Here is a 24,241-nt window from a genome sequence, read left to right on the forward strand (position 1 = left end):
GGCTCTGTGGTTTAACCCACAGCGCCACCCGCATCCCATTTTACTTATAAACAAGGCTAAAAACTTCAAAACTACCAAGCTGGCCTAATATTGTATTTACAGCTGGCACACATTCATTGTTACTAAGCTGGTGTGTGTGTGTGTGTGTGAGAATCTAGCCCTGGACATTTTTCAGCAGAAAATTGTCCACCCCACATCGCCGGAAACTACTAGTGCAAAAACAAATAGCAACCTCTGTGTGTGGCCAGGCAGAATAATTTAATACAATTGCGCCTATAATTCTGTCCATTCACCCCCAATGTTTCCTCTTGCTGTTTGTGATTAGACTGTAAGCTGCTCGAAGCAGAGAGGTGTGTCTTTCTAAAAACAACAACACGATACCTGTTACTTTGTAAAGCAATCTATGGGCTGATGATACTATTTAAATCATTGTTGCTGTTCCTTTTGCTAAGGATTTACAGAAATGATAGTTTACAGAAATGATCCTCCATCCAATTTCAGGCAATTTCCAGCATCTCCAGTACCCTGTACACCTTGTTCCATACGGCTCAGAAGGCTTCCCCACTCTCTAGAGAGGCTTTTCAAGGCTTTGCAAAGAGGGATGGGAATAGCTGTTACTGCAAACCATTCACATATCACTTCTACACAGATGGTTTTGCAGATTGTCTCTTCGGTTAATTCTTGCTGCAGTTCTCTAAAGGTAGGCCAGTTGGTCCAAGGCTTCCCCCGGTGAAACTAAGTGATCTGGACACGAGATCCAAACTACTGTACTTTGAACTGATGCACAAATGAATGTTGCACGTCCTTACACCGTCCGTCTCTCTTCTGTCACCTCTTTTGCATCGCAACCGTTGTCCAATAGTTGCTATTGTGGTTTTGCTATCGCCTATTTATAGTGCATTCTTAAAGAAGTGTTTGAAGTGCAAAGCTACACGTTACCGCCTCAGACATCGATCAGGCAATTAATTGCAAACAGTTTTTGTGCTATTTAAAGAAGAGCCTAAAATAACACACACTGACTCATAGCCACGCAGTAGAATTCAAAAATATGTCCTGGTTTCTGAGGGATCTGTGCACAGTGTATAAAACAATGCATCCTGGTATTTCTGTATGGGTTTTTGGTTTTGTTTTTTTGGTATTATCTTGTGATAGGTGAAGTACAATATTTAAGTACAAATTTGTTTCATTTTTTTTTTAAAAAGCCATCCGTTTCTGCTGCAGCGTTCAGTAAAACCATTTCCTTTCTCTGCTGTGCTAATCAAATCAGTTCTGGTATCCCTTTCTTTAGCTTTGGCTGTTATAGCAATAATTCTTTACTACACAGATTGCTTTGCGTTCTTTCTCTTGGGCCTGTTCTCACTCCACTCCTCCAAGGCTTCATCCTGTCCAAGGCTGCCCTGTGATTCCAAGGCTGGGTACGGATTTGACGTGGCATCAGTGCTGGGCTGTGTGTTTGAGCCGCTGGATTGTGCTCCCTGGAGGAGTGATCTGAGCAATGACCCAATTAGTTAAAAGCTATATTTATTTAAAAGAACCAAACAGACAAAGGGTTGATCACAAGCATTTCAAAATGCCAACAACAACCAAAAAAAGCTCTAATGCACTGGGGGAGGCAGGGAAAGAAAGTGCGTGCACTGTGGGGATTGATTTTTTTTTTTAAATAAGTCATTTCTGGAATTGAACTCGTCCATTAAAGAGTACCATTTGTCCTCTCAGCCCAGTTTACCACTAGCGTTGTCCCTAAATGTCCTTGATAAGCAACAGAGGGGAAATCGTATCAATGTTGGCTGCGCCGGAATGGCTTCTGATGCCATGCAACAAAATCCGATAGGGTTCTGCCAACGCATTACTGGGCACCTGTTTTTAAAGAGTTTGCATTGATGTTGGTGCAGCTGCACCAGGGAAGGAACAAGGTGTCAGTAACAGATCCAATGAAAAACTAGGAACTGTGGTATTGGGTCCATGGTGAGACCCTTGTGACTGGTCCTACGTAGATGTTTCAGTGGCAGAACGATGTTCATAGCATCGGGACTCAGCTGGCAAGTTTGATGTAATTAGATGACCTCAAAGGAGAAGAGTAAAAGCATATACCGGTAGTTGAAACTGTAAGATGTTCTTACTGGATTTTCTGCCCCCTTCTTCACATTTTTCCATCCTCTCATTCTCAACTCAACTCATTTTATTTCGGCTTTAAGCCCATATACATAACAACCCGAACCAGAAACAGAACAGCACAGTCTGGTTTACAATTACTAACAATAAAATAGATTAAAAAATACCTACTCTCTCATTCCTATTCAATGATATATACTGTACTGTATGTACCGTATATACCCGAGTATAAGCCGACCCGAATATAAACCGAGGCACCTAATTTTCCCACAAAAACCTGGGAAAGCTTATTGACTCGAGTATAAGCCGGTTCACCTTTGCCGCTGTGGAGGAGGAGGAGGAACGGGCAGCCCAAAAGCAACCCTTTGGGCTGCTCCTTCCTCTTCTTCCTTTGCCAAGTTTGCATTTATGCGAGCAGTTCAGGAATGGAACAAGCTGCCTAGGGAGAGTAAAGAACCGCCGTTCTTGTACACTTCTTAAGGAATGGTTGACTGGGGAGAGCGGGTGGCGGCACGAGCGGAGAGAAAGGGCTTCTTTCTCGCCACCCCCACCGCCCGCCTCACTCGAGTATAAGCCGAGGGCAGCTTTTTCAGCACAAAAAATGTGCTGAAAAACTAGGCTTATACTCAAGTATATATGGTATTTTCCATGTGAGTCAATTGTCTCAGATATTTGTATGTAATCCTCTTTCCAGTATTTATATATTTGTTTGTTTTGTCTTACTTTATATCTGTTTTTGGTTTCTTTTTACATTGTATCACAATACCGAAAACCCTAATCTAAACAATTAAAAAAGAACAGAAAATTAATCTAATCTGAAAATGTTTCAATGCTGTGTCATTTGATTGTAGCAGTTGCTGTTTTTCTGAGTGGACACTACAGCCTAAGCGTAACATTCTTGTTGGCTTTTGAACAGTAAAGTACCGGTACGTCGCAAGAAACCATTGCTATTCTGTTTGCAGTTTAATTGGGATTTATGGAGGAAAATTCCTGTTGGATGGTGCTTTATGTTTTTAGAATTTTCCATCCTATCTCTTTTGCTTCTTCCCTTTCTTTTTAAATTCGGGACAAGGCACATATTCAAGTACAGTCTATAATGAGAAATGGCCATTAGAGAGGTATTGATTCATTAGAACAATTTCCAGAGGGGAAGCCATGCCAGTTTGTTGCAGCAATGACAACAGTCTTTTGGCACCTTAAAGGCTGACAAATTTATTATGGGATAGGTCTGTGCGAGCCAGAGTCCACTCCATCTGATGAATTGGACTCCAGTCCACAAAAGGTTATACCATAGTATATACTGTGTGTGTGTGTGTGTGTGTGTGTGTGTATATATATATATATATATATATATAGGCTTTTAAGGTGCCACAAAAATCTTCATTGTTTTGTTTCTTCCTTTAGTCACTCTTTCATGAGATATTATAGTACTTGAGCACTATATTAATATTACTTTAATACTGTTAAGAACAATATTAAATACTGAATTTCTACAACTGTACCCTTGCACCTACAGCATACACCTTCCGATGTGTTTTGTGTAGGAACAGAAATAATCATTGTTTATTAGTACTTCAGAGAGTGTTAATAGCTTCCAGAGGAGGCCTGATTTAGGTTGCTTAGTTTTCCCTCTGCAAAATTTCCTATAATAACTGCCTGAGCTGTTATTTGCCACATTGAACAAAACATATGATACCTATTTGTGTCCCCTTCACCGTGTCTGGGGCAAATAGCAGCTTTAGGGGAGCACTTTGATTGGGGGGGGAAAAACAGTAGATGGAGGGGAAAGTTTAACCCTCCTCTTGCACCTCCACAGTCCCAAGCCTACTCAGACATGTAATTCTATTTTTTTATGTTTACTTATAAAACTGTTGGTTTTATTTATATGCTGGGAGTGTTATTAAGTCTTGCTGTTTTTAAAGTATGTTGGTCTTATAGCCAACCTCACCCTTGCTTTTCAGTAGCCACATTTTGGCTTGCAACCCTTTCTGTGCTCACTGTCTGAATTCACTATTCGAAGGAGTGATGTGTGCACTAACGCAATATGTTTGTGCAATAACGCGTATTTACCATAGACAGTTTCATGCTGTGATTTACAAGAAGGAGCTGCGATTGGCTCCGACTACCTGCTGCAGGGAAATCTTTTGCCACCGTGCAGTGGGTGAAATGGATCTTGGTATTTTGAAATGTTTTGCACATTGCCATTGGGTTGTTGTTGTTGTTTTAAAAAAATAATGAATTACATTGATTAACTTGTGCCATGCAGTTTGATGTATTATAGTGAGCACTATCTATGGCTCAGGAAATGAACAAATATAAACTTTAATGTGCCAACCTTGATTTTCTTACTATCTGTCTGAATTGATTTGTTAAAATTTAACAGTTTGCAGCGAGTCTCCCACTTTTCGTTTAATGAGTTGCTTTTCGGCCAATATATATATTTTTTCATATCCTAAAGCAGTGTTTTTCAACCTTTTTTGGGCAAAGGCACACTTGTTTCATGAAAAAAATCACGAGGCACACCACCATTAGAAAATGTTAAAAAAAATAACTCTGTGCCTATATTGTTATTTACCTGTCAATGTTCTTATCTATTTACAGTTTATTTGTAGACCATTTCTATTCTTTTAGAAAAAGTTTGTTGCCCGCCAGCTTTACACTAGTTCAAACTATTAACTATTAAAGGAATTTAATGCCTTTCTCATGTTCGTCATCCACGCCCTCCTGAGATTGAAGAATTAGATTAAATTGCAGCCTTAAATCTCTATGACTGCTTGTCATTCTCCGGTGCTCAAATCTCACCCATTAGAACATAATTCAGATATGGGAACTGCATATTAAGAGTTCTTCTTTCACACGTGAATATATCTGAAAACACACATATTCATATATTTCCCTCATGTACAATTAACACCCTGGATTATTTTTTTAAAATGAAGCCATTCTTGTGTTATCACATTGCTGTACAAGCAATCAGTTCAACATGAATAAATCTTGGCAAGTTTTCGAAGGGAGGCTCCTCTTTTCCAGCTAAAACTATTACAATGCGACGCTGAGACAGATTGTACGCAGACAGCCATGAATTCAAATCTCCCTAAGTAAGAAATTTCTAATTTTGCAGGCCTATTTTTAGAATAGTTAATAGAGGGCTGGCTGTCAACCAGCATTTTCAGGGATTTTCTGCGCCAGGATTAAAAGCAGATGACTTTGCTGCTCACATCATCAAAATGTATACCTCTGACCAGACGTTGCATAGAATCCGGAGGGTATGGGGTATTACATTTTTCTTCATGAAATATTTCTAAGGTCACATTGCAGCACCTTTATTTTTTATACTTCATTTAAACTGCCATTTCAGCATCTGCTGGGTGGGCAATAGGGATCGGGGGACTCCTAGGAAAGGTTATATGGGTAATATTTAAGATTAATTGCAGCAAAAAAAGTGGCTGAGAAGTTCCTGACCCATGCCTGAGTCCAGTTTCTGTTTGCTGGCCTTCTAGCAGTTGTCATTTATGCAATGTCAGGTGGTTGTCCCTTTCTTTTATATACTGTATTTTTCGCTCCATAGGGCACACCGGACCATAGGGCGCACCTCGTTTTTAGAGGAGGAAACAAGAAAAAAATATTTTTCTGGTTTTCCTCCTCTAAAAGCCCTGTTTTTTTGAGGATCAGCTAAAAGTTTTGCAGCTTATTTGCAAAGGGAAAAGCCCTGGGTTTTTTGAGGATCAGCTAAATGTTTTGCAGCTTTTTTGCAAAGGGAAAAGCCCTGGGTTTTTTGAGGATCAGCTAAAAGTTTTGCAGCTTTTTTTGCAAAGGGGGAAAATCTCAGCTCCTTTTGCAAAGGGGATAAAGCAAAGAGGAAAAGCCCCATTTTTATGGGGTTCAACTCACATTTCTGCAGCTTCTAAAGGAAAGGGAGCCTTTTCTACAGTTTCCAGACAGATAATCTAATCAGCCAGTCACATGTCGCTGGGGAAACAAACAACCTCCATCTGCAGCACATTCAACAATGGAGGCCTGGGTAAGAGGGCGGGGCTGAAAGGGAGCCGAGCAGGGGACTCTTATCTCTCTCCCGATCTCTTGCTGCTCAGCTGGGTCCTTTCAACACCCCCTTTTCTCTTTGTAAAATAAAAAGCATGATCCTCTTTTGGCCCCTGGGCAATCCAGCTCCAGGGACCACCATTCGCTCCATAAGACGCACAGATATTTCCCCTTACTTTTTAGGAGGAAAAAAGTGCATCTTATGGAGCGAAAAATACGGTAGTTGCAATTCGAGACACCCCAGCACCCCCCCCCCCAATAAAACACAGTGACACGGGATTTTAGTTTAAGTTATTGAGCAAAATTTAGGACACAACTTTATTGAATACAGAATGTGAGTGGTATTGGCTTAGGCATTGGAATCATCCAAACTATATCTGACTGCCACCCGCTTTCGCAGGGAATCCGATAAAGGGTGAACACTGTCAGAGAGAGAACCACAAGAGGGTCCTAACTGGCACTCACCCCCGGTGTCCCCGTGGTATGGCCCTAGCCCCCAAATAGTATGGCCCTAGCCCCCTAGGCCAACCCCTAGATTCCTTTAACGGAATACCATTGAGCTTGGAGGGGCAGGTGATGGCTGCACCTCCCCTCCCCACCATTGCTCATCCAATGCCTAACCGCCAAACCTTACAAAGTTGTGACGATTGCTACGGTGACAGGCGAAAACCAAATGGCCCTGCCAATTTGCCAGATGGAGAAATTCCTACCGGGCTCCCATTACAAAACAGGCGACCAATGACATTCATAGCAAGGCCAGACGGACCTAAATAAAGGGTGGGCGGGCGGGGGTTCCGCTGTGCAAAGGCAAAGAGAACCAGCAAACAACGCGCAGGGCTTAAATATTGTTTCGCAGTCACCCCCCCCCACAAGCCAAGCAATTGGCTTTAGGGTCCAAGTGACCGCGAAACGACCAACCGGAGTGGAGCAGGGCATAGCCCTGCCCATGCTGGGAGGTGGGGGGGTACTTAGAGATCCGATTGCAACACGCTCCCTCCTTTAAGAGGAATTGATATCTCCTCCACATTGGTGGGTGATCGATTAGGGCTTGCAACTCCCAGTTCATAGGCCTGATCTGCCCACCCCCCCTGCTTCAAATTTATATGGCCTCCAAGGACCAAACAATTTTGGCAGCAGCAGCTAAAAACAGGGTGGAAGTGGGTGGGTGAGACTTAAGTAGACACTGCGTTGGTTGGGCAGAATCTGGTGCCTTGGTAGGGAATAGGATGCGAATTGCCCTCTTCCCGATCATGGAGTCAACTGTCTGATGTGTGCAGAGAGGGCGATACTCCTTCTCAACTGGATCAGCTGAAGAGGGAGGATTCTCTCTCTCTCTCTCTCTCTCTCTCTCTCTCTCTCTCTCTCTCTCTCTCTGTGTGTGTGTGTGTGTGTTCTCTCTGTGTGTTTGTGCATGCAGGAATGTGTGTGAGAGAGTTGGGTGGTCTCACCCTTGCATTACACTACCTCCCATGTAGATCTGCTGCATAGCATTTTGCAGGGCCGAGCGGCGAAGGGCGTTTTTAGAGAGTTCAAAACGCCGACTGCATGTAATGGAGGTAGATCTGTGTTCTGTACATACGGCAGGATCTGCGCTCTAATGTCTACAGCAAAAGGTCAAGCGGGATGCTGATTCTCCACGATTGCTTCTAAGTGCCCAGAAGCTAGTGCTTTCCTCGCTGGCTTCTTGGTGCCACAGTGAACTTGGAGGAGAGAGAAGCTGCGAGGAGGGAAGTTGCAGAGGGCTGTTTAGCTCCTCACCTCTGTGCCTCCTCTGCTTTAACAATCCAATTCCCGGCTCTCTACTTAATTGAGTTCTTGCTTGACCAGATTTGGGTGAATGTGCACACACTCATTATTTACAGTCTGTCTGAGCCGAATGCAGGCATAGCGTGTGAAAACTGTGTAGATCCACTGTATCGACAGCTTTCAGTGGGGCTGGTGTCCACCCACAGCTACTTTTCATTGAGTATCTGGTGTAAAGCTGGAAAAGAACCCTGAAGGAAAGTTGGGAATCCAAGGACTCCTTAGGAACCTAGAACCAGCATGGAGTGAGCCAGAGGTTTCTAGCATGTCTCATGCAAACAGCAAAAGAACAGTTCCATTGTCTCCCTGGGTTAAAGCTGACCAAAAGTCCAATTGATAGCATTATTATCAATTTACGATGGGGTGGAAGATTCGCAGGCTATGAAGGACTTGCTCACAAATTTATTGACAGCTGCATGAATTATTATAGCCAGGAAGTGGAAGGGGCAAGCAGAATATAAAATGGAAGAATGGTATAAAGAGGTGTGGGATATAGCTACTAATGATAAATTAACATGTGTCGTTAAGGTAAGACGGAGAATATGCAGGAGAAATGATCTTGAGGAGATATGGAGGGTGTTTGTAGAATTTGTACACTGCAAGAGGTGTTGCAGTTTTGGGAGGTTGGATAGTTACAATGGAATGGTCTCGGTGGTGGGGTGCACATATTTATTCTTATTTATTTGGGATTATTACTTTGTCCAAAAAACAAAAAGCACATCACTAAAAAAATTAAAGAACAGTTCCATTGTCAAAAGCTGTTCCTTTTGAAAATGATTCCACTGCACAAATAAATAGAACCAGTTGCCCACTCTTCTTCACCCCTCCGAAGAGATGTTTCGCTTTTTGTAGATCAAGCAACTTGATCACACTGTGTCTTGTGGGGAAGGGCCTCCCTTGCCCATTCTTCTTCTTCTTTGGCGATTACTCTTAGCCGAGTAAGATCGTCTTCCATAAACATGGTTTTAACAATGTGACCATAAATGACTGTGGAGGCTAATTCTGGATCCACATGTCCTTCCACAGTGGGGACATTGGTTTCCGGGCGGGAGTTGATCACGGTGTGGATTTGCCAAGCGTGCCTTCCTCTTAGCACGTTTCTCCCTTGCGTCCTGAGTTCGAGTGTCTTCAAAGCCCATGACACCTTTGGTAAAGGCTGTTCTCCAGTTGGAGCGCTCGCAGGCCAGCGTTTCCCAGTTGTCAGTGTTTATACTACATTTTTATAGATTTGCCTTGAGACAGTCTTTAAACCTCTTTTGTTGACCACCAGCATTACACTTTCCGTTTTTAAGTTTGGAATAGAGTGCCGGTAGTTGCTTTGGAAGATGATCATCACTGGCATCCGCACAACATGACCAGTCCAATGAAGCTGATGTTGAAGAATAATTGCTTCAACACTGGTGATCTTTGCTTCTTCCAGTACACTGATAATTAGTTCGCCTGTCTTCCCAAGTGATGCATCCTTGTAAGAACCTGGTGGGTGGGAACAGTTTCTGCATCAATAAAGGGCCGTGATTTTCCTCCCTATTATTATTATTATTATTATTATTATATTGTTAATAATAATAATAATAATAATAATAATAATAATAATAATTTTTTTTTAATATTGTCCATTTTGTGGGGACTGTTATACTATACTTTTATTTGTTTTATCAGTTTGTGTGGGAACTCTTGTTTGGTGAAAATGAGACATATAAGAACATGCATATACAAAGCTAAATAAATTCCTATGCGTGCCCCATTCTCCATCTGTTTGTGTGCACTTGTGGGAAGAAATGATTTGTGCTTTTGTTTTGCATTTTAAAATGCCTGTTATAAAGCTTTCTCACTTATGCTTCTTTACCATTTTCTTCTCCTTCCTGTAGTACTTGGGATGTATAGAGGTCTTGCGTTCCATGAGATCCCTCGATTTCAATACTAGAACACAGATTACAAGGTAATATGAGATGATGTACTGCAAATACTTTTCCACACGTATCTTTTGAACTACCTTGCATAAGTACGTATCATTCTGAAGAAGAACAAAAGCAGAAAAGAATATGTGTGCTTCTTTTCCTTATTCACACCTGAATAAAAGCAGGACCTTCCTGTGGGCTGGGCATGGGGCTGCCTCTTGTGTTTCCACCACCTGAGATAGCTGCTTCACTCTGCCTCAACTGTGGGCAGCTCTGAATAGGCTAAAACTTCACAATTCCCTAAGAAAATTAGCAAGATTGGTTGCCCTGCTTTTCTTACTTTTAACATACTTGATACAGCCTATGAGTCCATCAAATAGTGTAATATTTCAAATGCATACTTTGGTTTGCTATGAGCATCAGAATGCTTTAGTCCATGTGCTCTATGTGGGGGCTACCTTTGAAGGTGACCTGGAAACTACAATTAATCCAAAATGCGGCAGCTAGAATGGTGACTGGGAGCGGCCGCCGGGACCATATAACACCGGTCCTGAGAGAGCTACATTGGCTCCCAGTATGTTTCTGAGCACAATTCAAAGTGTTGGTTCTGACCTTTAAAGCCCTAAACAGCCTCGGTCTTGTATACCTGAAGGAGCGTCTCCACCCCACCGTTCAGCCCGGACACTGAGATCCAGCGCCGAGGGCCTTCTGGCGGTTCCCTCCCTGTGAGAAGTGAGGTTACAGGGAACCAGGCAGAGGGCCTTCTCGGTAGTGGCGCTCTGTGGAACACCCTCCCAGCAGAGGTGAAATAAATAAATAACTATCTGACATTCAGAAAATACCTGAAGGCAGCCCTGTTTAGGGAAGTTTTAAACCTGTGATATTTTAATGTATTTTAATATCTGTTGGAGGCTGTTCAGAGTGGCTGGGGGGACCGAGCCAGATGGGCGGGGTACAAATAATAAATTAAATTAAATTAAATTATTATTATTATTATTATTATTATTATTATTATTATTATTATTATTATTTGCAGACTTCCCAATAGATTATTGCTTGAGTGCCACCATGAGAAACTAAACCGTATGTTTCTGGTGCCATGAAGCCATTTGCTACCCAATGTTCTTTTCTGTCTCTCCAGGGAAGCGATCAGCCTTGTTTGTGAAGCTGTGCCGGCATCCAAAGGAGCTTTTAAAAAAAGAAAGGTATTTGCCTTGTGTCTTTTCATCAACGCGATCATATTCTCTCATCTTGGGACCAAACGGGATGTGACATTGAATCCATGTATGCATTTTACATGTACAATTTTTGTCCTTTGAATTGCTGCCATGGGAGGACCTGAGCAGTACTGTGCCCAAGGCAAAGGCAATCCTTTGCCTGTGTACCAAAATCACAACACACATGCACGTACAAATACTGACGCTCCTATTGGGGTCAACAGAGATTCTTCCACTGGCACTTCCCTAAATAACGTATTTAAGTGAGATGTTTCGCTGATATCATATATTAACAGTGGGTAGAGGGGAACTACTGGGGTGACTGCTCTGGGTGCAGAATTTTTTGTGGGAATGTTCAGGGTGGCAGGAGAGGATATATTGTTTATTATTATCCTTCCTAACTTCTGCTAGCAAGTTTCTTCATGTAGCAAAGTTACATTCCCCTTTCTTAGTTTACTCACATCAGTTCACAGTTGGATTCCTGAAGGCAGACTTAGTTACAATGCCTGTACCATCCCTTCAAGTCTCACCTGTTGCTGACTCTCAGGTGACTCTCAAAAGCATGTGTGAACTCACCTTCACTGGGAGCTGACACCACTTACTATAACTAAAGTATGCCATATATGGTTGGTAGACTTAGGTGTCTTTCTGAGAAGGTTGCCGGTCTTAAATTTTGAAGTTATTTATTTATTGTACTTTTCCTATACTTATATTGCATTTCCTTATTACAAACCTACCCCCTTTTCAGCCAGTGCGCATGTTAATACTCGTCTAATAGCATTTTCCCTGAATGAAATAAAACAACACTTTCCTCCATTCTTGCAAACCCTGAAGGAAGGGCGTGTGACCCCAAATGATCCCAACTGTGTGGAGAATCCACACAAATGGTTTTATTACTCAACTCTGTGAGTTATATGGAGTGGTTTAAAGTGGCTTTCGTGAGCAGCTATAATTGCAAATGTTTCGGCGTTAATTCTATAGTTAATAGAATTTAGTTTTCTGCTGTTACAGAAAAAGCTTCTCTTCTGACACTTGTCGTGACTTTGAGGTAATTCAGCATCACTCCACATGTTCACCTCATGCCTCTTGGTTCTTTTTATCTTTTTATCACATTTGTTTAATATGTAACCCATTCTCCCAAGGAGCTCAGAATGGTGTACGTGGTTCCTCACTCCCATTTCATCCTCAGAACAACCCTGTGAGGTAGAGTAGGCCGAGAGATGGTGACTGAAGCAAGGTTTTCTGGTAGGATTTTTAGTGGAATTTGAATCCAGGTCTCCCTGGTATGACATCAACCACTTTAGATCACTATATTTTCCTTATCTATATAAAAACAATCTGCATTTTCTCTCTCCCCTCGTAGCACTTTCCCTTCCTTGTGAATTGACACACGGCTCGTTTCTTACTAACTTCGGATAAAAGCACCCGCAGAACGTTGGTTAAAATGCCACATTCTTGACGAATAAACCCCAGAGGCTTCCGTTTATGCTGCATGGAGTCAGGTGTCAACCAGATGCTCGTACACTACTGAGATGTGTGATTTTTGCTTTCACAGCCGCCGAGTAAAGCCCTCTCCAGTATCTTGGGGAAGAGCAACCTTCAGTTCGCGGGAATGAGCATTACTCTGAATATCTCTACCACCAGCTTAAACCTGATGACGCCTGATTCCAAACAGGTCTGTACGCTCTCATTCCTGCCTGCTGCTCTTAACAGTTCCATGGCGCTTGTTCTTTGCTACCTGCCAGATTATTTCTGTGCTTAGTGCTCATGTACTTCTGCAAAGTCATTTGTTATAACTAGCATTTGCCGGTACATCTGAGTAGCAGAACGCTGGAAGATCCAGGGCAGACAAGACCACCGTATTTTTTCGGACCATAAGACACACCTGTTTTTTAAAGGGGGGAAACCAGGGGAAAAACATTTTTCTGGTTTTCCTCCTCTAAAAGGCTGGGAGGGGGCGCTGGAGGGGGAGCGGAGGAGGCAGGCTACCGGGCTTCCCTTGCCTCCCCTGGTCCTGCCGACAACGGTGAAAGTGGGGCGGAAAAAGGGGAAGGCTGGTAGTGCCGCACAACCCTTCAGAGTGGCTCATCCCTGCTTGCTTTAAAGGGAGCTAGGGAGAAGGGGCGAACCGGAGCATTCTCCCCTCGTCCCCAGCTCCCTTTAAAGCAAGCGGGGATGAGCCGCTAGCGCCGTGCACAACGTCTCCGCCCCCCCCCCCGCTGCTTGCCGCGTTCAGCGGGGGTCGGGGGTCGGCAGCGGGCAGCGGAGGAGATGCTGCTCCTTCCTCCATGCCACTTCCCGCTCGCAAAAGCCTGCTTTTGGGAGCGGGGGGCGGCAGGGAGGAACAAAGAGCAGGCTTTGGGGTGGTGGAGAAAGCAGCAGCAGCATCCCCGCTGCTTTCTCCACCACCCTGCACCCTGCTTTTGGGATCGGCGGGCGGTGCGGAGGAGGAACTTCTGGATCCACCCCGCAGCCTGTTTTTGCGAACGGAGGTGCGGGGAGGATCCAGCAACATCTCCGCTGCCACCTCCTGCCGAACGTGGTGGGGGGAGGCAGCGGGGAGCGAAGCCTTCACTCCATAAGACGCACCAACAACCCCCCTTCCTTTTTAGGAGGGGGGAAAGTGCGTCTTATGGAGCGAAAAATGCGGTGCGTACTTCCGTCATAGGAGAGCAGAGAGCTCAGGGGCAGGGGGCACTTTTCAGCACCCGTAGTTGTGACGCATGAGAGAGGGAGGAGTGGATACTCACTTGGGGCAACACCATTATTCCAAGAGGCTGCATTTCCAAGCATCTCTCTGTGAATATTGAATAAAAAGCAGTTGGTAAGTGTGGTTTGGGAGTTGCACGGTCAGGGAAAGAACAATGCTGTCCAGGGTTGTAAAGTCTGCGGAGAGAATAATTGGGTGAGCTCTTCCCACCTTGGATCAAATCTGTGCCTCCAGGTGCCAGACGAAAGCTGCAGAGATAGTGCAGGATAGTGCGCACCCCGGAAACGATCTCTTTCAGCTTCTGCCTTCTGGAAGAAGTTACAGGGTTATAAAGACCAGGCCTGAGAAACAGTTTCTATCCAAGAGTGATTTTGGTTTTAAATGCAGTGTAAGGCAGTCTCTAAGGGAGTATTGTATTTAGTTGTGGGGCATCAGAGTTTTTTAGGGGGCTAACCAGGTAGGGTATTAAAGTTTAAGAGGTTAATTATGCATAGGCGGGATAGGGAATTTGTCGACAGGCATTTTCAGGATAGTAGGATGTCGGTTTTTGCATGTCTGATTTAGATTTTTCAATTTTGTTGTTCTGTATGGGACAATGACAATAAAGATTATCGTATCGTATCGTATCCGTTCCTGGCAACCTGCCATGGGGGGTTCGATCCTCTGCTGCCTGACAGCTAGATGGACCAATGGTCTGGCTAATATAAGACAACTTCCTATTTACCTACTAAAATGGGACTACAAAGTAAGCAAACGGGTCTCTCTCTCTCTTCCCCCCTAGCATAAAAGTACCATTAAAAAGGGTTGTAAACTCCATGGTAGGGCACATTCTTTGCATGCAAAAGATTTAATTCCTGACCTCTCCAGGTAAGGATGGAAAAGACTCCTGTATAAAGCACTGGAGAGCGGCTGCCAATTGGTGGCAGAAATTCTGGACCAATTTCTGCATTGCAGAACTCTATGCTATCTAGCTCTGTGCTATCTAACATGGTATATGGCGGCTATAATTGTGACTGGAGGGTATTTCCTTATTCCTTCTTGCCACCTTCTCCAGCCGCGGTGAAACATGTATGCTTCTTCAATTTGGCAGTATGCTTAGGGTATTCTTAGGTTTCAAATGGGTTTCAGTGGATGTGCATTCATTACAAACAACTTCCCACAATCTGCACGAGCGGGTGACTCCGTACTGTGCTTTCACCTGTCCTTGCCTAAGGCGGGATCCGTGGGCTGCAGGATCCGTGTGGCAAGAGTCATACTGTGATCACACCAAAAGCCGGCCCGCCTTGCAAGATTCCAGGACTTTGGGTTTAGCATCTGTGTGCCGCTCTGAGATCCCGGGGAGATGCCATCTGGGCATGCTGTCACGGAAGGTTTGGAGACGCACGACTTTGCACATTTGTTTTCAATGTTATTGTTTCTGTTTTTAGGCTTCCGATGACGTTTCAAGCTCATGGTTCCCCCCAAACCAACCCTGGAAAATGTAGTTTGCTACAGGTGCATGGAACTATGTCTCTCTGGGGAGAGGGTAAACTACACTTCCCAGAATTCTTTGGGGGGAAGCCATGTGCTTTAAGCAGATGGTGTGAATGTGACTCTGGAAAGTCTGACTGCATCTCACACTCACGCTAATCTTTTCCTGAACCCTTTACAGATTATAGCAAACCATCATATGCAGTCTATTTCCTTTGCATCTGGAGTCGATGTGGTAAGCATTTGATTCGTTTCTTTAGAATCTTTCTCATTTTGGAACTGATGAAATCATACTGTGGTACCGATGTGAGGGTACTGTGCCGCAACTAATCACTTAACTTGTTCAGGAAATATTGCTAATTAGACCTGTGCCATTAAGTTCTAAGTGAAAGCTCTGGAAATTCAAAACAAGGCATCATTGTTCAGTTTAACTCGAGCACTCCTGTGATATATGAAGGTACTCTCAGAAGTGTTACAGTAAAGATGAAATGAAGCCAATGTTTTCTGGAAATAACTTCATGATTAAAAAAAAAGGAAGAAAAAAAAGGAGGAAGAATCCCATGTTATCAATAGCATAGTGGTCTGAACACTAAATGACTGTATAATGAGCAGTTACAGGTAGGTAGCCGTGTTGGTCTGCCATAGTTTAAAAAAAAAAATCGTTCCCGTAGCACCTTAGAGACCAACTAGGTTTGTTCTTGGTATGAGCTTTCATGTGCATGCACACTTCTTCAGATACTTCTTCAGATCTGAAGAAGTGTGCATGCACACAAAAGCTCGTACCAAGAACAAACTTAAAGGGTAAAGGGACACCTGACCATTAGGTCCAGTCGTGTCTGACTCTGGGATTGCGGTGCTCATCTCGCTCTATAGGCCAAGGGAGCCGGCGTTTGTCCGCAGACAGCTTCCGGGTCATGTGGCAAGCATGATAAAGCTGCTTTCTGGCGAACCAGAGCAGCGCACGGAAACGCCGTTTACCTTCCCGCCGGAGCGGTCCCTATTTATCTACTTGCACTTTGATGTGCTTTCGAACTGCTAGGTGGGCAGGAGCTGGGAACGAACAACAGGAGCTCACCCCGTCGCAGGGATTCGAACCGCCGAACTTCTGATCGGCAAGCCCTAGACTCTGTGGTTTAACCCACAGCACCACCTGGGAACAAACTTAGTTGGTATCTAAGGTGCTACTGGAAGGAATTTTTTATTTTGTTTTGTATAATGAGCAATTTCTGCTGTGGGCAGAGGTGTTTCTAGCCTCTACATTTATCTTGGGGGGGGCACTATCTGTAACCCAAGTGTCAGCTCCTGAAATGCCACTGCCTGCTGAATTTTCAGAATGTGAGTTGCCTAGTGGCAAGCAGTAGAGCAGTACTGACAAGAGATGGGTGCGGGGGGAGGCCCGGTTCAAAGGATTGTTCTGACACAGGGCTGAATTTACACATGCATCTCTCACTATGGTGACTCTCAGTTAAATGTGTGAAATGTCCCCCTTTGAAAAGTTTTGCATGACTTAAAAGCAGATGGTATGAAAGTTCCACCCAACTATGCTGTGCATTCACAATTGGAGACAGCAATCGTTCTGTCCGCACACCGAGGTCCAGCTCCGAGGGCCTTCTGGCGGTTCCCTCACTGTGAGAAGTGAGGTTACAGGGAACCAGGCAGAGGGCCTTCTCGGTGGTGGCACCTGCCCTGTGGAACGCCCTCCCATCAGATGTCAAGGAAATAAGCAACTATCTGACTTTTAGAAGACATCTGAAGGCAGCCCTATTTAGGGAAGTTTTTTAATGTTTGATGTTTTATTCTGTTTTTAATCTGTTGGGAGCTGCCCAGAGTTTCTGGGGAAACCCAGCCTGATGGGCAAGGTACAAACAAACAAACAAACAAATATTATAATTATAATTATATAATTATGTTGTTGTTGTTTTCTGAATACTGGTTGCTGGAAGCGACAGAAGGGGAGAGCATTGTTGTGCTTGAATCCTGCTTGTGGGTTTCTCACAGGCATCTGGTTGCATGGGCGTCGCTAGGGGGGTGTGGTGGGGGCGGCACGCCCCGGGCGTCAGGGGTGACAAACGGCGGGTGGGGGTGGGGGGTGACAAGCGGCGGGTGGGGGCGACAAGCGGCACCCTGGGAGCAGCAGCGCACGGCCCGACGACGGAGTGCGCCTGTGCGACATTTCGCGCAGGCGCACTCTGTCGTCGGACCGACGCTTCCACAGCCTCCTTTTGAGCCGCAGAGCTTAAAAGGGGGCTCTTCGGCTTAAAAGGGGGCTGCAGAAGCGGCGGCGGCACTCCCGGAAACGCCCCGGGGCGGGGCGGGGCGTCGTGACGCCACAATGTGACGTCACGGCGCCCTGCCCCCGGGGCGTTTCCTTTGCCGTCCTGGGTACCGCGGAGCCTTACTCCGCCACTGTCTGGTTGGCCACTGTCAGAACAGGCCGCTGAGCAGGCTGTTGGCCCGATCCAGCAGGCTAACCTTATATTCTTAGCTGTAGTGATCAATCTGTGACTGATCACACAAACATCTTCGCTTATTGATGGTACGACCTTAGCCAGAGTTAGGGAACCTGTCGCCCACCAGATCAGCTCAACCAGCATGGTCAGGGGTTATGGGAGTGATGCTCCAGCAACATTTGCAGGGCCAAAGCTCCCCTTCCCCCCCCAACCCTAGTGATGATTCAAATGTGTGAATTACTATTGCATTTGTGAGCTGTGCTCATATTCATTCCTAGTTACCTCTCCCTCTTCTTTGCTTCCCCCCCCACCTTTTAATAAACTTATATTGTAAGTTGAAACTCATCTCTTGCATATTCTCTTACCACAAACTTCTGGGTTTGTGCTTTTTAGCTTAAATCCTGAAGACCTACAAACACACCTCGGTGTTGTACAGATTGTGTTTGAGCACAGAAGAAAAAAAAGAGTTGCAATGTTCCTCAGCAGGAACATGTGGTATTCTCTCGACTAAGATCCCATTGATACCACACTCCTGAAATTCCACTCACAAATTACAAAAGCAATCTTGGGGGAGGGGATATTACATTTCCCCACTTATAAAATATTGGCTCATTTCAGATGTAACAACAAAAATGGCTTGTTGCTTTAAGAAAATTGTACCTCCCGAAGATACAGCATACCATTTTAATTGCAATTTGGGTACCTTTCGATAGATATTGAAAAAGATGGCCCAGTTTTTAATAGTATTATAGCCTTTGAATTGATGGTTTTATTCCAAGGACTTGCTCTATTATTCGGCAGGGTTTTCTGTGCGAGAGGTTCTCTCTGCCTTCCTGCCTTAATGTATCTACTCTAGAATCTAATCTCTCTATCTGGATGATATTTATAACACACTCGTCACCATGGTATCCAAGCACAGGCACCCAGTTGCAAACACTCAGATGAAAAGCAGCGCACCTTTGTTGCAACATAAAATGAAAATTCACATATTCATGGTAGATGTTTGTCTCCCTGCCCTCCCCATCTCCTCTCCCTCTGCCAACAGGATACAACAGACTATGTTGCTTATGTAGCTAAGGACCCCGTGAATCGCAGAGGTAAAGTACTGCTTAACATTCAATCTCCTCTTCTTTTTGAAAGCGTACGCTGCTCAGATTCTCATTAAGGCACTGTGTTCAATAGATAATGGCTTCCCTTCCACTAATGGTATCACGCACCATATTCAAATTTTATTCTGTTATTTCTTACATTCGCATCCTGCCTTGCCTTCAAACAGCTCAGTTGCCAAATCAGATGAGATGTCAGAGCTCTGAAATTGGATCTCCTGTTTCTTAAAATTATGGAAAACAGCAACCCCAGGGTTTGGAGACTGGGGTGGCCAACCTTTTCCCCAAATGGAAAACACACACGAGCCCTTCCTTGAGCTCCTATTAGTGGGAATGTTCAGGGTGGCAGGAGAGGATATATTGTTTATTAATATCGTTCCTAACTTGTGCTAGCAGGTTCCTTTACTTAGCAGAGCTACGTTCACCTTTTACTTGCACAGCAGATAGCTGGTTGCAGGCTCGTGTGAGCCTCTCACTATTGTACAATTGAGTCTGTCTCAGATTGAATTGTACATTCCTGGTAAGTTCCCTTGAATCCCTCTTAAAAGAATAAAGATGCCACAATCTTATTCAAAGTCAATTTACTTACATCAGTTCACAGTTGGATCCCTGAAGGCAGACTTAGTTACAAATACGTACTTGTGGGTCTACCCCATATAGGGGGAATAATCCCAGTGACTGCAGGCTACCAGTCCAGCAGTTCACACGATGAAAGGAAGATGGAAAAGAGAGAGTGTTGCTGCGTGACTCGTCTTTTTGTTACCTGGACAGATTAGGTCACGCCCACCTTCTATCACAATCAAAAGGAAGGATGCTCCAGCCAGAAGGAACAGGAGGTTTTGACTGGCTGGACTAAACATTCCCCTGCTTGTCCACTCTAGGAAAACAAGGAATGTTGTACTTGACTGCTCCAAGTGGGTTACAACCCACACTATTCCCACCAGCTAGAAGAAAACCATGTGTAGGCAGACACAATACTGGAGTAAAGGGTTAACTACCCATGGCTGTGGTCCTGATCCAAACGGCCCCTTACACAATTTCTGTTTGCCAAAATGTTAAGAGGTTGGATGAGCACAGATCTCTGTTGTCTTGTCTTGGGGAAGGGCTGTAGTTCAGCAGTAGATAATGGCTGCTCGACACATTTATGGGGAGTGACAGTTGTGGCCCCCTTGTGTTTCGCCTTCACTCCGGCACCTAGAACATGCTTGCTCGCTGGCCGCTGCTGGGAAATTCCCATTGACCAGTGATAGCGAGGGGCGGTCTTCCCACCAAAGAGGTCAAATTTCAATGGGCCAGTTGGAGGCTCCACATTGGCTGTTGCCTTGCCCGGCCGGGCAATGAGGCTTAAAAGGCTGGCTGCATGTGGCTTCCACAGCACAGTCTGCCAGAGAGAGAGAGAGAAGAAACCTCCCCACCCACCCCTTTTGAATCAATCCATTTCCATTTCAGAAGGTCCCAAGTTCAACCCCCAGCATCTCCAGGGAGAGACTCCTGTCTAAAACCACGGAGAGCCACCGCTAGTCAGAATAGCGAAGACAATACTGAGATAGCCTGACCAATGGTCCAACTTGTTAAAAGGCAGCTTCCTATATTCCTATGTCTAGTTTGGCCCTCAAAGTTGCATTTTGAACCTTTTGAAGTAGGTCTGGCAGTGAGTCAATGACTTGGTCAAAGCCATCCACTGGGCTGAGTGTGGACTAGATTTGAACCTCAGTTCCTGCATAGAAACTCACCTGAAAGGCTAAGAAGCTGCTCAGTTTGCATCCATAAGGTGCCCTCCCGAAACTCAGGGCATTTATATGGTGCTGCGTACAAGGTTTAACTTAATGGATATTTCTCAGTTTAAGCAAGCTTTTGAGTTGCTAGCTCAGTTACTTCCTCAGAGTTTTCGTGAGACTCTTCTCTTGCAGCTTTATTAGCTAGAAGTAATTAATCAGAAAACGCCAAGGAGGAAGACAGTGATTTGTAGCCTCTTAGATGATGCAGACTAGTGAAAATATGTACAAGTTTGCTATAGAAGGTTATTAATGGTTGATTTAATTGGAAGATGGCTGAGCCATTAGTTTACTTCTCCATGAGGGATGGACAGCTTGGTAGTTATCTTTTTTAATTCCGGAGTGACCAAAAAGAAAAGAAAAGAAAAGCCCTTTTGGTATCAAAGCAAGAGACCATGGGGACACTCATTTTTATTTTTAAAGTGTGTGTGTTTAAAAAAATTCTTTTAATTTTTAGAAAAAAGATAGGGAGGCATATAGAAGCTGCCGGTGATATTTTTAAAAGCAAACTTTTGGGACTCCTGGGGGTATACAACCTTAATCTTACTCGGAGCACACCTGTTGAAGTTAATAGGCATTACTACCGGTAACTTAGGCTCACTAATGTCAGTGGGTCTACTCTGAGTAGGACTGAGTTGAATGCAACCTTGTATGTACGGGATGGGAAACATCTGTTTTAAAAATAAGTCCCGTATATTAGAACTATGGTTTTAAATTTTACTTCTGCCAAAGTTTTTTTTTTAATAGCCATAGATGGTTTTAAGTTTATCTTTTTTAAGCAAAGGACAAAGGTGTAAAACTACTTGTATTTTAATATTTTAAAATATTTAAATATTTTGCTGGAAGCCAGCTAGAGTGGCTGGGGAAACCCAGTCAGATGGAGGGGGTATTAATTACTACTACTACTACTACAGCATTGATTTCTTCAAGCTTCAAGCTTAGACTCTAAAATACTTTTCTTGCTTCCCTGTTCCTTTAGCATGTCATATCCTGGAGTGCTCTGATGGCCTGGCCCAGGATATTATCAGCAGTATAGGACAAGCATTTGAACTTCGTTTTAAGCAATATTTGCAATGCCCCTCAAAGATCCCGGCTCTTCATGATAGGTGAGCAAGTACAACAGGAGTTTTTATTTTTTGTGGAAGTGCTGTTTCCTTCAAAGACTGCTAAAATAAAAGGAAAGTTCATTTGCAGGAGGGAACAACCAGCTGCAAATATTCACAACAGATTATTGTGACACCTGCCCCATCCAACAGAATAAGGCTTACATCACTGGGACAGCCTTGCTCAACTTGATGTCTTCCAAATCTTGTTGAATGTGGCCACCAGTCCTGGCCAGCACAGTCCAATGGTCAGAGAATGATGGTTGTTGTTTTTGCCCAAAGCATCTGGTGGGGTATCAGGTTGGGGGAGGCTGCTCTGGTAGCGAAGTTGGGCGCCAGCCTCAAACCCTTGCTCTCTGTAACAGAGAAAGCAGTAACAGTGTCCTTTCAGCTGCCCATTGCAAACTTCCGATCATACCTGCTGAATTGAAGCTCGGTTAAGCAAAACCTCCCTGTGAATTTTCCACACATCTGGTTAGATCTGATTCAGTAGGTAATATTGGAGTTTTGAAAGGCACAACCACAAAACAACAGGAAAAGCTCTTGGGCCCGGTGGAATTAATCGGTACACAATACGACCAAAATACGGGTCAAGAAAAAGTGTGGAAGACCCCTTACTGCCAGTCTTGGATTCTACTGCAACAAAGTAGATAATACAAGGGACTATTGTATCTGAGAATATGCTGGTCAACAGGGAACCTATTGAGCCAATTCAAGAGATCCCTCAAACTGTTGGATTATGTCCAAAGGTGAATTCTATAGTTTATATAACAACGGAACTTAATTTGTTAAGGGATATATTTGTCACATTTTAGATGTTGGCAATTAAATAGACAACTGAATAAAAATGTTACAGGTGGGTAGCCGTGTTGGTCTGCCATAGTCGAAACAAAATAGGAAATTCTTTCCAGTAGCACCTTAGAGACCAACTGAGTTTGTTCTTGGTATAAGCTTTCGTGTGCATGGTATCTGAAGAAGTGTGCATGCACACGAAAGCTTATACCAAGAATTTCCTATTTTGTTTTGAATAAAAATGGAAGGAGCAAAGTAACAGAGCTTCTTTTTGACAGGATGCAAAGCTTGGATGAACTTTGGATGGAAGAAGATGTTGAGGCAGCAGCAGAGCATCCATATTACAACAACATTCCTAACAAAATACCTCCGACTGGGGGCCTGGTCGATGCGAGGCTCAGAGCCAAGCTCCCCTCTGTTTCAGATCCTACTCAGGTAGGCCGATGAATCCTAGCTTGGTTCCCTTGGGTGCTATTTTAATGGACTGAAAATAGCTGTATAAAGGATAACAAGATTTATTTAACATATCATGGATCTTTTAAGCAAAAGGTGTTGATACACTGGTTGAAAGAGCCAGTTCATACCCTTACTGGGTGGCAGTCCTCCTCACCTCTACCAAAAACATGTGGATGGATATTTAAGGCAGACCCATTACATGGATGCCCATACACACATAGTCCCGATTTGTGTGTCACGGCAACCTTGCCTTTGGTGTTCCGGTGAGATAACAGCCGGCTCGTTTCTCGCTTTTGAAAGCGTTTTATTATCCTTACTAATTACAGAGCTATAATTCACGTCTGCATTCCATTACAACAAACATCCTAACTGCTATCTTCCGTTACGCGCCTTTTCCAACACAATAACCCCCTGGTGTTCCGGAAGTGACGCGTGAATCTCTTCTTCCCGCTTTTGCTCCCCTCCCCCTGTTTATTACTGACGTCAGCACTCCCCCTTTCTTCTGGCGATACCTCTAAGAGATTGCTGTCATCATCGTCGGACGTATCTGTTGAGATTAATGGGCCCGGTTCTCGATACCTCGCCCCCTCCCCCTGCCTGTCTGTTTTGCTACTTTCCCTCACTGATCCTCCTCCCACGCTCCTCTCCCGATCCAGGCTTGTCTCCGTGACATCCACTCCCTCCTCCAAGCCCCCTTCCTCCCCGGAGTCACTGGACTCAAGCGGATGGTGTATGATCGTGTGAACATTCTCCACTTCCCCGTTCCCATGCTGCCACTGTTCCGTGCGCGGTGGAGTGACAAACCCCAGGAAGTCTGTGTCCTCATTTTCATCCGACTCAAACACCGCCTTCCACTGTTCCGTCGTAAAGGGTGCGAATGACACTACCTCGTCCACCTCCTCCTCTGACCAGTCTGGATGGGGTTCCTCTGCCTCCTCCCCTCCTCTGTACCCTTGGTCCCCCATGCCCTCCTCCTGATGTCCCTGCCAACATTCATACTCCGGTGGGGCTGGCTTTTGTGGGTATAACGCATGGAATTCAGCCTTGAGGTATTCCTCCTGAATATTATCATGGCGCATCCATGTGTTGTTCTCGGGGTCCTCCCCTTCCCAGGCTACCAAGTATTCCACCTGCCCCTCCTTCCACCGGGAATCGAGGATCTCAGTGGCCTCATTGCCTGCCCCCACTTCCTCCACTGAAGGCCCTTTTGTCACCCCCCCTTCCCCTTGATAAGGGTGCCCTTCCCTGTATGGTGTTAACAGCGCTCTGTGAAACACGGGGTGAATTCTCATGTCCTCAGGCAACCTC

General features: G+C 44.5%; 1 protein-coding gene across 1 annotated transcript in view; it reads left to right on the forward strand.

The window, feature by feature from the left end:
* The window catches only part of SHC3 (SHC adaptor protein 3), a 52,875-nt gene that overhangs the window by 11,155 nt on the left and 17,479 nt on the right, over positions 1-24,241 (forward strand). The window contains exons 2-8 of the mRNA XM_033164453.1: positions 9,825-9,895; positions 10,996-11,059; positions 12,627-12,746; positions 15,433-15,486; positions 18,747-18,798; positions 21,562-21,688; positions 22,756-22,912. Of these exons, the coding sequence (XP_033020344.1) occupies positions 9,825-9,895; positions 10,996-11,059; positions 12,627-12,746; positions 15,433-15,486; positions 18,747-18,798; positions 21,562-21,688; positions 22,756-22,912 (645 nt within the window). The remainder of the gene's footprint in view (positions 1-9,824; positions 9,896-10,995; positions 11,060-12,626; positions 12,747-15,432; positions 15,487-18,746; positions 18,799-21,561; positions 21,689-22,755; positions 22,913-24,241) is intronic.

This window comes from Lacerta agilis, chromosome 11 (assembly GCF_009819535.1).
Source record: "Lacerta agilis isolate rLacAgi1 chromosome 11, rLacAgi1.pri, whole genome shotgun sequence".
Taxonomy (NCBI): domain Eukaryota; kingdom Metazoa; phylum Chordata; class Lepidosauria; order Squamata; family Lacertidae; genus Lacerta; species Lacerta agilis.